Raw genomic sequence first — 13,289 nt, forward strand, 5'->3', positions numbered from 1 at the left:
CCCTAACTGGTTTGGCTTGGTGGATAGAGCGTCAGCCTGCGGACTGAAGGGTCCCAGGTTCAATTCCAGCCAAGGGCATGTACCTTGATTGTGGGCACATCCCCAGTAGAGGGTGTGCAGGAGGCAGCTGATCGATGTTTTTCATCGATGTTTCTAGCTCTCTATCCCTCTCCCTTCCTCTCCGTAAAAAATCAATAAAATATATTTTTTAAAAAAGGAAATTTGACCAAGTGGCAAGGTAAATTGTGGACAAAATGGGAACCTGATTCTAGAAAATGTTACAAAAGAGGAAGTTTAAAATAATTACATGGAAACTAAACTAAGAATAAATTGTATTTCACAACTTCTTGCTTTAAGGATACTTGAATCTTTCCCTTTTGAAAAATTTTATAAACATTTTACCATTTCATTGTGATTCAGAAAAATATAGAATATAAACATCAATCTCCCCGATTTATGCAATTTTAACTTTTGCCATAGTCATTTTTAAAGAAACAGAACATTAAGAGTACTATAACTAACACCCCACTCAGCCATTTTTCCTCCTTTCTCAGGACTAACCGCTATCTTCTCCGTGCCTGTTATTCCTTTAGTTATATTTTACTATATTTGTGCATGTATTTGTATGTGTATGTATATAGCAGACAGTGTCATTTAGTATCTTTTAAAATTTAACAAATATAATTGTTCATATTATTTTGCTGTGTAACAACAGATGCTTTCATTTTAACTGTTGTAAAGTTTTCCATCTGTTCATTACCCTACTGCAGAGCAGTTAGATTGTGTCCACCTTTTCACTATTTAAAAAGTCTTGCCCCATAATGTCTTTGTAAATATCTCCTTGGGCATATGTCTTAGAGTCTTTTTTAAAAATTTTTTTTTAATCCTTACCAGAGGATATGCTCATTGATTTTAGAGAGAGGAGAAGGGAGAAAGGGAGAGAGAAACATTGATGTGAGAGAGAACATCTATCGGTTGACTTCTGTATGTGCCCCAACCAGGGACTGAACCCACAACCTAGGTATGTGCCCAGACTGAAAATCGAACCCACAACCTTTTGGTATAAGGATGACACTCCAGCCAACTGAGCTACACCGGCCAGGGTTAGAATCTTTTCTTTATCCAGTTTACATAGAAACCTAGAAATGGAATTCTGGGTTGTAGGGCCCATGATTCTCCAACTTCCCTAGGTATTACTAAAATGCACATTCCTGCCAACAACTCATGAGTTCTTATATTAGCACATCCTTGTCAACACTTGGGGTTATTAGACTAAAACTCTAGACAATCTGTTGTTGATGAAATGGTATCATTGTTTTAAGATGGATTTTAGTGATTAACAGTGAGGTTGAGATTGCTTCACATGGATCTTTACCATTTGATTTCCCTGTTTTTATATCTACTTAATTTTCTTTTTTTCTTATTGATTCATAGGGGTCTTTATATATTCTGGATACGAATTCTTTATCAATTACTTATATTGCAAATATCTCCACAGACAGGAAATGCCATCTCTGTGATAAACTAAGTTCCCATGTATACTTTGGATCTGGGAACTTTCAAAACAAGTTCTAGATCCTTTTAAAAATATAGACGTTTTTACAGCAGTTTTAAGTTCGCAGCAAAATTGAGCATAATGTAGAGAGTTCCCATATACGGCACCCCCTGCTCCCCCCACTTCTGTATAGCCTCCCCTATTATCAATATCTCCTACCAGAATGTTACATTTGTTACAATTGATAAACCTACATTGACACATTATCACCCAAAGTCCATTATTTACATTGCGGTTCACTCTTGGTGCTGACATTCCCCGGGTTTGGACAAATGTATAATGACATGTATCTACCATTGTAGTAGCATCCAGGGAGTTTCACTGCCCTAAACATCCTCTTTACTCTGCCCGTTTCCCTCTCTTTCCCCTGACAAGTTCTGATCTTTTTACTTTTTACAAAGTTTTACCTTTTCCAGAATGTCATAGAGTTGGAATCATAACAGTATGTAGCCTTTTCAGATTGGCTCCTTTCACTTAGTAATATGCATATAAGTTTCCTTCCTGTGTTTTCATGGTGGGACCACTCATTTCTTTTTAATGCTGAATAATATTCCATTGTCTGGACAAAATCACCAAACTCATTTCTCAAACGGTATCCCCAACGTTAAGCGGTGCATGATTGTATGAGTAAGAAGTCTCGTTCCTCTCTGGCTTTTGGTAGAGGTCTCAGTTCCTCACGCTAGGAACTTTTCATAGGACTTCTTTAGTGTGGCTTTCTTCAGGGTGAGCCATCCAGGAGCAAGTGCAAGGAGGAAGCTGCAATGTCTTTTGTGACCTCGTATTGGAAGTCAGACATCACCACCTCAGCTTTAGTCTATTCATTACAAGCAAGTCACTAAGTGTAGCCCATAGTTAGGAGTGGTGGTGTTTCTTAACTACCGCGCTGCTTCTAAACTGAACAGAATGAGATGCCAGGTATAAAAAAGCTGTTATATTCCATGTTTCTGATACAATCAGCTACCTTCTTTCATTCCCCACAGAAGCATTTTTTAAACTGTAGACTCTGGCCGAAACAGGTTTGGCTCAGTGGATAGAGCGTCGGCCTGCGGACTGAAAGGTCCTAGGCTCGATTCCGGTCAAGGGCATGTACCTGGGTTGCGGGCACATCCCCAGTAGGAGATGTGCAGGAGGCGGCTGATCGATGTTTCTCTCTCATCGATGTTTCTAACTATCTCTCTCCCTTCCTCTCTGTAAAAAATCAATAAATATATAAAAAATAAATAAATAAACTGTAGACTCTGGTGCATAGATAAGCCATGAGCAATGCCCAGCATCTCTGAAATTTGCACAGCACAGAAACAGCAGAAAAGAGAAGGCTCAGAGTTTTGCAATTCCAGATCTCCCCCCTTTTTTTTTCCCCCTGAATTAAAGAGTCACATTCATTGCAATCTCGGACTATAAGGGGCCATTCCCCAAATCTCATAGTGATAAGATGGTGGCAAAACAAGACTTATATAGGCAAAGATCACAAAGGTATTGATTACATCTCAAGGTTTGGAATGAGGAACCTGGTTTGCAAAAAAGCAGTTTAGAGAAGCAGCATGTTAATTACAGTTTTGGGTCTCACTGAATTGACAGAAACACATTGTCTAGAGCCCTCGGGTCTGGAATGAGGAACGTGGGTTAAACTTAGGCATGTTATCTAAATTACAGTTTTGGGTCTCTGGAACACTGAGTCAACAAGGATATGTTAACTGGAGCCCTCTGACCTTGGGGTAACTGTGCTGTCCTTCCCAGGTAAAGGAAAATGTGCTTTCTAAGACCAGTATGACAACCTATGGGACATTCACATAATCAATAGGCCAGATCTCCCTTTTAATCTTTGTTTTAAATTGTCCTATAACATATCCATACATTTTAATATATATATATATATATATATATATATATATATATATATATATATATATATATATATATATATTTTATTGATTTCAGAGAGGAAGGGAGAGGGATAGAGAGACAGAAATATCAATGATGAGGGAGAATCATCGATCAGCATAATTGATCAGCTGCCTTCTGCAAGTCCTCTACAGGGGTTCAAGCCCACAACCAGGACATGTGCTCTGACCTAGAATCAAACCATGGCCTCCTGATTCAACTACTGAGCCACACCAGCCAAGGCCATATCTATAACTTTTTAATAGTAGAGGAGTAGATTATATAAAACTAGAGGCCTGGTGCACAAAATTCATGCATGGGTGGGGTCCTTAAGCATGGCTGGCAATCAGAGCCATTTGGGGCCTTCCTGCCAGATGGGGGGAGGGACTGCAGGAGGTTGTCTGGCTACTGAAGGTTGGCTGTGGGAGCACACTGACCACCCGGGGGCAGCTCTGCATTGAGCATCTGCCCCCTGGTGGTCAGTGTGCATCATAGTGACTGGTCATTCCAGCATTCTGGTTGCTTAGGCTTTTATATATAGACTAGAGGCCTGGTGCACAAAAATTTGTGCACTCGGGGAGGGGGGTCCCTCAGCCCGGCCTGTGCCCTCTCACAGTCTGGGACCCCTCGGGGGATGACCATCTGCTGGCTGAGGCCTGCTCCCCAGGGGATGGGCATAAGCTGGCAATCAGACATTCCTCTGGCAGCCCGGCAGCCCTCGGGGGATGTCCACTTGCCAGCGGGGAGCAGACTGAAGCTGCAGTCGGATATCCTTAGCACTGCTGAGGAGGCAGGAGAGGCTCCCACCACCACCGCTGTACTGGCAGCCTGCAGCCTGGCTTGTGGCTGAGCAGAGCTCCTCCATGTGGGAGGGCACTGATCACCAGGGGGCAGTTCCTGCATTGAGCGTCTGCCCCCTGGTGGTCAGTGTGTGTTATAGTGACCAGTCATTCCCAGTCTTTCTGCTGTTAGGGTCAGTTTGCATATTACCCTTTTACTATATAGGATAGAGGCCTGGTGCACTGGTGGGGGCCGGCTGGTTTGCCCTGAAGGATGTCCCGGATCAGGGTGTGGGTCCCGCTTGGGTGCCTGGCCAGCCTGGGTGAGGGGCTGAGGGCTGTTTTCAGGCTGCCTGCACCCCCTTCAGGGTGGCGGTTTCCACTGGGGTGCCTGGCCAGCCTGGATGTGGAGCTGAGGGTTGTTTTCAGGCAGACCAAGCCTGCAACTGAAGCTCCCAGTCTCTCCTTTTTTTCTTTTTTCTTTTTATTCTGGGATTTATTTACCTTCTGTAATTGAAACTTTCTTGCAGCTCCAGCTCCGATGCCAGGCTGTCTGAAAGCAGGTCTCTGGGGTTTGTTTTGCTTCTATAATTGAAACATAGTTCCATTTCGGAGCTGTTGCTTTCAGGCTCAGAGCCGGGTGCAGCAGGCGGGGAACCTTGGCTTCCTCCATTGCCGGGGCAACCAAGCCTCATGTTCGCTTCAGCTGCGTGGCTGCTGGCCACCATCTTGGTTGGCAGTTAATTTGCATATCACCCTGATTAGCCAATGGGAAGTGTAGTGGAGGTATGGTTAATTACCATGTTTGTCTATTATTAGATAGGATTATATTTAGCTCAGCCTAATTGTGAATAATACTTTTTTTATTATGCTGTAGATTTGTTCACTCAACGCATTTTATCATGGGTTGTTTTCAAAATCTTGTATTTGTTTTTAATTTTTATTTAAAATTAAAGTCTGGCAGTGATTGGAAGTCTTTTTTTTTATTTTTTATTTTTTTATGCAAACACACTTCTTTGAACTCAGCTAATTTGCTCCCTTAGTGATTCTCTCAATGCAGTTACTCAGGTGCAAATAAACAAATTAAGACCTGGGTCTTGGCTTACATTTTAAGCAAAGACTGGGAAGAAGCAGGAACAAAGATGTGAAACTTTAGCCCAGGGACATGCAAGCCATAAAAATAGGAAGAAAGTCAGTGGTGATGTGTTCTATTTGATGGGGGAGAAAAACCCTGAAAAAAAATTTTTTTCCTAGTTTTCTCTACACCAGTGGTTCCCAACCTTGGCTGCACATTAGAATCACCTGGGAATATTTTTAAAATCCTGATTTCTGGGCATTATCCTCCGGAAATTCTGTTTCTTTGTTACTAATGTTGTGGCCCCACCCCATAACAAAGAAACAGAATTTCCGGAAGGTGAGGCCCAGAAATTAGGATTTTAAAAAGACTCCCAGGTGATTCTAATGTGCAGCCAAGGTTGAGAACCACTGCTCTACACATTTACTCTATTTTACCCACAGATGATCCTGCTAACCATTAAAATTGGCGTGGCTCAGTGGTTATAGGGTCGGCCTGTACACCGAAGGGTCCTGGGTTCGATTATGGTCAGGGAGGTCAAGGGCATGCACCTGGGTTGCAGGTTCGATCCCAGGGGCATGGCGTGGCCTGCAGAAGCTTTTCACATGGCTATTTCTCCCTCTCCCTCTCTCCCTCCCTCCCTCCCTCCCTCTCTCCCTCTCCCTCTCCTTCCCTCTCCCTCTCCCTCTCTCCTTCTCTCCCTCCCTCTCCTTCTCCCTCTCTCCTCTCTCCCTCCTTTCCCTCCTCCTTTCCACTCTCTGAAAAATCAACAGAGAAAATATCCTCGGGTAAGGATTTAAGAAAAAAAGCCCCAGGCTTACTAAGTCAGGTGATTTCCCAAGACAAGTTTTCTGTCTCCCAGACACTGGAGGTGTAGAGTGGTGAGGACCCTTCAGGCTCAAGACTAGGAAGGTGAGTTTGGATTCTGACAGCCTGGCTCCCTGCACAAAGGCTCCCCAGTGGTGTGACCTTGAGCAAATTACTGAACCACTACAAGCCTCAAATTCCTCACCAGAAAAGCGGGGGTGGGTTGGCAGAACCTGTGTTTGGGCTTATTTTGATGGTGAAATGAGAGAGAGTCGGCAAAAATACTTGGCACATAAATATTGGCAACTTTTTAGCTCTTTTTTAAAAAAAAGTTAAAGGAGGAGGGCCTGTTGAACAGAAAAGGCTCTCCTCCCCCTTATAAAATCCACATAAACCTTTTTAGAATTTAAACGTGAGCAAAAGAGGCGGAGGGAGGGACGGATCCCTTTCTACCAGTTCGGGCTCTCCTGCTGCCCTCCGCTACCGAGAATCATTTCCTCCCTCCTCTCGCGGGCGCAGCGTGCACTCTCCGCACCCACGTGAGCGCGACGGGTGGGGAGCGGAGGGGGGAGTAGCCTCCGGTCGCAACACTCAGCGCCCCCGCGGGAGGGAGCGCGCAGCGGGACTGGGGGGAGCGGCCCCGGCGGGAGCGACCGACTTCGCTGTTCCGGGTCCCACGTGACCCAGGGGGCGGGTCGCTCGCGGGCTCCGCCTCCAGCCCTCCCGGCTCCTCCTCCTCCTCCTCCTTCAGCGCTTCCCCGGGCTCCGGCAGTGACAGCTGCGATCAGGCTGTGGCCGTCCCAGCCCGAGCCATGCACACTGCGCGCCCGGGTGCGCGCCCGGCGCCGGCGCTGGCGCTGCTGCTACTTTGGGCCGGGACCGGGGTGCCTGCCGCCGCCGCGCCCCCAGCCCCGCCGCTCTTCAACGTGAGCCTGGACGCGGCGCCCGAGCTGCGCTGGCTGCCGGTGCTGCAGCACTTCGACCTGGACTTCGTGCGCAGCGCGATGGCGCACATCCTCGGGTGAGCGCGGCGCCCCACCGGGTCTGCGGGGACGGGCTGCCCGGCGCGGGTGCGGGAAAGCCCACAGGCGCGTGTGTGAGCCGAGACTCAGCCCCTTCCCTCCCTCTGCCACGGCCTGGTCGCCCACCCCTCCCCCGCACCCCGGCCCCTGGAATGCGAAGGGGTTGGCGGGGACCAGAACTGGTATTTGCTGCTGCTCTAGGCGGCGTCGAGCTCGGGGATGTCCCGGCGCGGCTGGTTCGGCTTTCAGGTTCGGTGTCAGCAGCGGCACGCCCGTCCTCGAACATTCCAGGTCGGGGTGGTGCTGGAGATGTTGCCCCGGCTAGCTGAGCCGGGGACGCAGCCCACGCCCGCCTGCGGACCCTCCCAGCCCGCCGCTTTGGGGACCGCGCTCGCTCGCGCGTCCTCCCTCCCGTGGAAGTTTCCTTTTTCTCTCCTGGAGGCTGCGGATCCGGTGATGCGTAACCCGACCTGTCAGCTCCCCGGGAAAGGGGGGCAACAGCATGGCTCCTAAGAATGAGAGCCATAGGTCCCCCCAACTCCCCAGACACACACTCGCACCCCTGCAGCCTCTCAGCGCAAACACCCTCGTGGCTTTTCTTTTCCAGGGATAAGGTCCCCAAGTGGGTCCACGCAGTGATGCGAGTGGCGGTGGGGGAGCTGGAAGGCTCCCTGCCCCAGCCCTACGCCGATGAGATCCGCGGCATGTGCGACGCCCTGGGCTTCAGCCTGGCGGACTGCATCCTCATCAACCTGGCCTACGAGTCCACCGCGTGAGTGCCCGGCTGGCCAGCGACTCTGGCCACGCGAGTGGGAGCGGGCTTGTTTCCAGGGAGACAAAAGCGGGGTGGTGTCTGGGCCGCGCAGAAACCCGCAGCACTTCGTCTCTGCTTCTCTGGTTAAATCTGAGCAGCGGGTCATGCCTGGGCTTCCCGCAGGCAAGCGGCTTCTCTGACCTCCACCCTGAGCTTTCCCTCTACCTGAGGCCCCCTTTCTCCCACCACCAGTCTAGGTGGCACCCCGCTTCGGAAACTCTGCGCAACGTGTACTTTCCAAGAAGTTTTTGGAACTCACCCCACTCTCACCTGGACCCTCTAGTTAACCTGGTGACCCTCGGGCTGCCCTAGCACTGACTTGTCCCTGCAGTCCTCCCTCCCCCATGTCTGTCATGGCTGGTGATCCGGATTCCTCTTTCCCAGTCTGTTCCCTCCAGGGCTGGGCCACAGGCCAGCCAATATTTGGTGTTCTGAGCGGGGATGATAAAATGCGGGGCACAGACCTGGAAGCAATATGGAGTGCCTGGTGGATCCCAGGCAAAGGGCAGGGAAGCCAAAAGTCTCCATGGGCTCAGTAATAGGTCCTGGAATTAAGAGGTTTCTGCCTTCAGGACTTAATTGTTTTGCTACCAGACCAGCCTCATCTAGTAACATCTTGCATTTACTTAAACACATTGCGGACCAGTAGTTTTATTGCTAGCTTTACCCAGTGGCCAGGTAAGTTTCTATTGAACGAGTACAAAAAACATTTTACATAAATGTTAAAGGCACGCTTTAAAATTAAATACCCATTGCATTTTGAGATTATTTATTACATATTCTTACAAGCTAATATCGTTTTAAAGTATGGTACTTTGTAAAACACTGTGTAATATGAAGCGAGAATTCTCGTGATTCATCCGCAATGTGGTAACAGCTCTGGCTACCAAAAGATTGATGAAAAAAGTTATTGGGATAATGAAACTTTACTGCCACTACCCCCCGCCCCTCCTCCCCTGGCATCTTCCAAGAACAACTAAGCAGAGCAGGTTAACATGCATTGCGACTGCATTTCTCCTCAGGAAAATGTTTTAAGACACAAACTTGTTAAAGTGCTTTGCAATTGAACTAATTTTGCCACTCTTTATCTCCCATTGTTTCCTTGTTCTGGCATGTGTCTTTCTCACTGAAAAGAAAAATTGATTTTCATATACACTTTCACCTTCTTTTGTTGGAGTCACTGATTGAAGCAAAAGTTCCAGGAAGAATATTATAACTTTGGGATGTGATGTTAAGGTACATATTGAATTGCCTAACAACATAAAACACAGGCAGACTCCACTAACCTTAACAAAGGAAATGTTTTATTCTCATTTCTGATGTAAGTTTAAAGGCTTTCGAATCAGGATAAGACTAGCTACCCCATATTGAGCCTGCTGGGTGCCAGGCACTGAAGGTGGTATTACCTTCTGTGATGTGGAAACCAAGCCGCTGCTACTGAAAGCACGTGTGTCTCCGTTGGGCCACAGTGCCTTTCCCGAAGCAGAGCCCGCCCCCAAGCCCCCTGTGCTGACGGGCTACCTCATTTGGGCATGACATGGAAGTAGTGTTGTCTTGCCAATTTTGAAAAACCAAACTTTGCTTTAGCCACTTGCAATGTTTTATCAGTCCCCTCCTTGACATGAACTCTTTGAAGTTAAGATCGGAAACCTTGGGAAAAGCTAAAACCTTACCAAGCTTCCTTCTTTAAACAAACATAAAAATGAAGTAACATTTCTTTTCTCCTAACTATAAAAATAATATGTAATCATTCTAGAAAATTAATAAATACAGAGAGGTGAAAAGAAATTAATGATATCCTATTACTCAGAAATGGCCATCAGTTCTTCAAGGTGTTTCCTCTCAGTTTTGTGCGGATGTACATAGCTCCTTCCCCATTCTCCAGAATTGGACATGCTGTATCTTTTTCACATAACGTTTCATATCCTCAAAGAATTTACATACCTTACCACACCCCTTCCTTCTTCCTCAAACGACTTCTCTCTGGCTCCTTCCTGTTAGCTCTGTGCAAAGAGTTCTAAAGGGGACAGGAAAAGTGCAAGCCCCTAGAGTGGTGACCATTCTTCCAAGGAGAGAAAAATGAAACGTTTGTGGAACAGAACGGTTTAGTGCCAATCTACTTGCTCTGAGAAGTTCATGGGATAGAGAGGTGACCTTGAGCAAGCTTTGAACAATCTATTGAATAGGCTACACTCTGCCATGCAGAGGAATAAGCAAAGTTCAGTTCTTGTGGAGCCCAGATGGGTCAATTCCAGATTTAGATTTAGGATGGAATTTTCTTTCTATATGTTTCCAATGCCGTGTGTGCTGAGGGCAAAGGTCTAGTAACACTGAACGCTGATGCGCTGTGTCCAGTGTGTTTTCACCTGGAATTGTGAGTCCATAGTTTTGTACAAGGATTATATAGCGTATGTGTCCATTGAAATGAATAATTGTGTTTTACTTTAACGATTTATCTTAAAAATGAAAACCTCATTTTCCTTTTTCTTATTTTTTTCATTCCTGTTGAACTTTCCCCCTTTTCTCAGATTCTGCACCAGTATTGTGGCTCAAGACTCCAAAGGCCACATTTACCATGGCCGGAATCTGGATTATCCATTTGGGGATTTCTTACGCAAAATGACTGTGGATGTACAATTCTTAAAGAACGGGCAGGTATAGTCCATACAGCATAAGATTCAGAAATCTGAGACTTGATAGCCCAAGTTAGCAATCATGGCCTGCTACTTAAATGTGTTATCAGTTTAAGATATAAAAAACATCAAACTCCTGGAAAAGCAAAACCAGAAGAGAGATTTACATCAATTATGCTTATAGAAAGAAGATTCATCTGTTATTATTAGCATAAAGAGGTCAATCCATATTCCTTGGGGAAATCTCTGTGAAGGTATGGTCTGTTGTCCACTTATGACGCCAAGCCAGCTCTTTCCTCTGCTTTCTCTTGTTCAGGGGGGAGTAGGGGCTGTGTAGTGTAATGGCTAGAAACACCCAACTTTGGGGTCTGACAGTCCTGACTCTGAATCCTGCTTTTGTCACTTATTTCCTTTATGAACCTGGGAAATCACTTAAACCCATTTTGCAGACTATAGCTCAGAGAGGTTGATAATTACTTTCATCATAGTAAGGTATAGTAACATTGAAAAGAAAACCACTGCTGAGCTGTATTCTGTGGTGTTACTTATTTAAAAGTATAGTCTAATAGGTACTATTGTCACATTTCTGTATAAACTTTTAGGGAGACGACATTCATCAATATTCATTGATTATACATAGCAGGCTATTGCTATGAAACGGAACAGAGCATGCCAAAGCCAGGTTTTGGCTTTGAGGGGCATTGTTTAAGGACAAGGACTACATTTTGTTTGTTCTTCGCATTTAGAGGTTGAGCCACAGATATGAAAAACTCATTTACTCATTTGGTCATCTGCGTTTACAAACAGAATCTCTTATTAAAAGTTCGAACAGCACCGGGTTTCCCACATGTTCTCCCTTGTAGGATGGAGCTGCTTAACCTCCTTTGTGTGGGAACCCCTTTGGTGAAGCTGCTGATCCCTTCTTACAATTATGCTTATAATACATAAAATAAGAGGTATGGGATTGCAAAGAAAACCATTAAGTTGAAATACAGCCATTTCATTATTTTATTTATTCTTTTTTTTAAAATATATTTTTTATTGATTTCAGAGAGGAAGGAAGAGGGAAAGATAGAAACATCAATGATGAGAGAGAATCAATGATAGGCTGCCTCCTGCACACCCCTCCTAGGGTTCCAGCTCGCAAACTGGTCATGTGCTCTGACCAGAAATTGAACCATGACCTCCTGGTTCATAGGTCAATACTCAACCACTGAGCCACACAAGCCGGGCAATTTTATTTATTCTTAACACATTAAATAGTAAAATTTGGCGGTGGCTTTAATAACTACCATAATTTTCAGGGTAGTGACAAGTGTGAATGATATTTCAAGATATGTATGCATAGCAAGATAGGTATGATAACCATTATGTATGTGAAAATACCTGCAGTTTCTGCTGGTGACAGAATGACAGGCACTGCTATGATGACATGGTTTATTGCAGGGGTCCTCAAACTTTTTAAACGGGGCCAGTTCACTGTCCCTCAGACCATTGGAGGGCCGGACTATAGTTTAAAAAAAAACTATGAACAAATTCCTATGCACACTGCACATATCTTATTTTGAAGTAAAAAAACAAAACGGGAACAAATACAATATTTGTATTTGCATGTGGCCCGCGGGCCGTAGTTTGAGGACCCCTGGTTTATTGCATTATTCATTACAGAAGAAATGAAATTTCAGTTAGAAGTTAGTGAAAATAAAGATGTACCTTTTTTTCCCATCCAAGGTCATAGGTCCACTGAATTCTATCCAAGGTTAAACCTTCTACAAGATTATTTCAGAGTTTTTATTCTATTATGTTGGAACCATAGAAGAAGAAAAAAATCCATGAAATTGTGGGGTGAAATAAGGTGATTTCAAAGTATATTTGGTTGGAATGGTAAAATGGTACCTTATCTCTTGATTTCAGGTTGCATTCACTGGAACCACTTTTATTGGCTATGTAGGATTATGGACTGGTCAAAGTCCTTACAAGTTTACAATCTCTGGCGACGAACGAGGTAATCGTAATCAAAATGAATGCCCAAGCATTTTTAGCCACATCCTTGTTCATTTTTATCCGAGTACTTCACTCACTCACCCAACAGAACATGTAGAACAACTACTACACTTGAGGGCATTTTGGTGAGGTTAGATGGGCAGTGGGCACGTCAGCAAGGAAGATGACTACAGGTAGCTATAAGTGCAAGGAAGTAAAACAGGACGATGTGATGGAGAATGAAGGAGGGGCAGGACGGTTACTATAGCTCGAGGGTCCAGGAAGGCCTGACTCACGGGATTCTGCCAGACCCCTGCCAGGCTCCATGCATCCTGATGGGTTCAGTAGTGTGGTTACAGAAGGGAGTAAGGAGGGAGGGGCGGGGGGGCAGGGGGGAGAGGAGGGCTGAGGCCATGGTGTCGGTCATGAGGAGTTTGGAATTTAAGCGCAATGGAAACCCTTAAGGACTTTAGGCCAGGGAGTGAACAGATATTATTTATATGTTAGCTCTCACTTTGGCAGCTCTGAAGAGACTGAATTGTGTTGGATTAAGATGGAAGCAGAGACGGTTAGGAAGCTGTTGTGGTGATCTGGAGGCTGTACGATGGCCTTCCACAGGCAACATCTGTAAAGCACGTTACAGTGTACTGTGCACTTTCTCCTAAGTTTCCTCATTAGAGCCTTAAAACGGTCCTTCTACATTGGCAGGGCTGATATTATGAACCCCTTCACTGTGCAGA

General features: G+C 45.5%; 1 protein-coding gene across 2 annotated transcripts in view; it reads left to right on the forward strand.

Annotated features, from left to right (window-relative positions):
* The first annotated feature begins 6,839 nt into the window (after positions 1-6,839).
* Positions 6,840-13,289, forward strand: part of NAAA (N-acylethanolamine acid amidase) — a 29,157-nt gene continuing 22,707 nt past the window's right edge. For both annotated transcript variants that reach the window (XM_059668249.1, XM_059668242.1), the window contains exons 1-4: positions 6,840-7,118; positions 7,727-7,891; positions 10,462-10,588; positions 12,481-12,571. In XM_059668249.1, coding sequence (XP_059524232.1) covers positions 6,910-7,118; positions 7,727-7,891; positions 10,462-10,588; positions 12,481-12,571 — 592 coding nt within the window. In that variant the 5' untranslated portion in view covers positions 6,840-6,909. The remainder of the gene's footprint in view (positions 7,119-7,726; positions 7,892-10,461; positions 10,589-12,480; positions 12,572-13,289) is intronic.

The sequence above is a fragment of the Myotis daubentonii genome, chromosome 1, assembly GCF_963259705.1.
Source record: "Myotis daubentonii chromosome 1, mMyoDau2.1, whole genome shotgun sequence".
Taxonomy (NCBI): Eukaryota; Metazoa; Chordata; class Mammalia; order Chiroptera; family Vespertilionidae; genus Myotis; species Myotis daubentonii.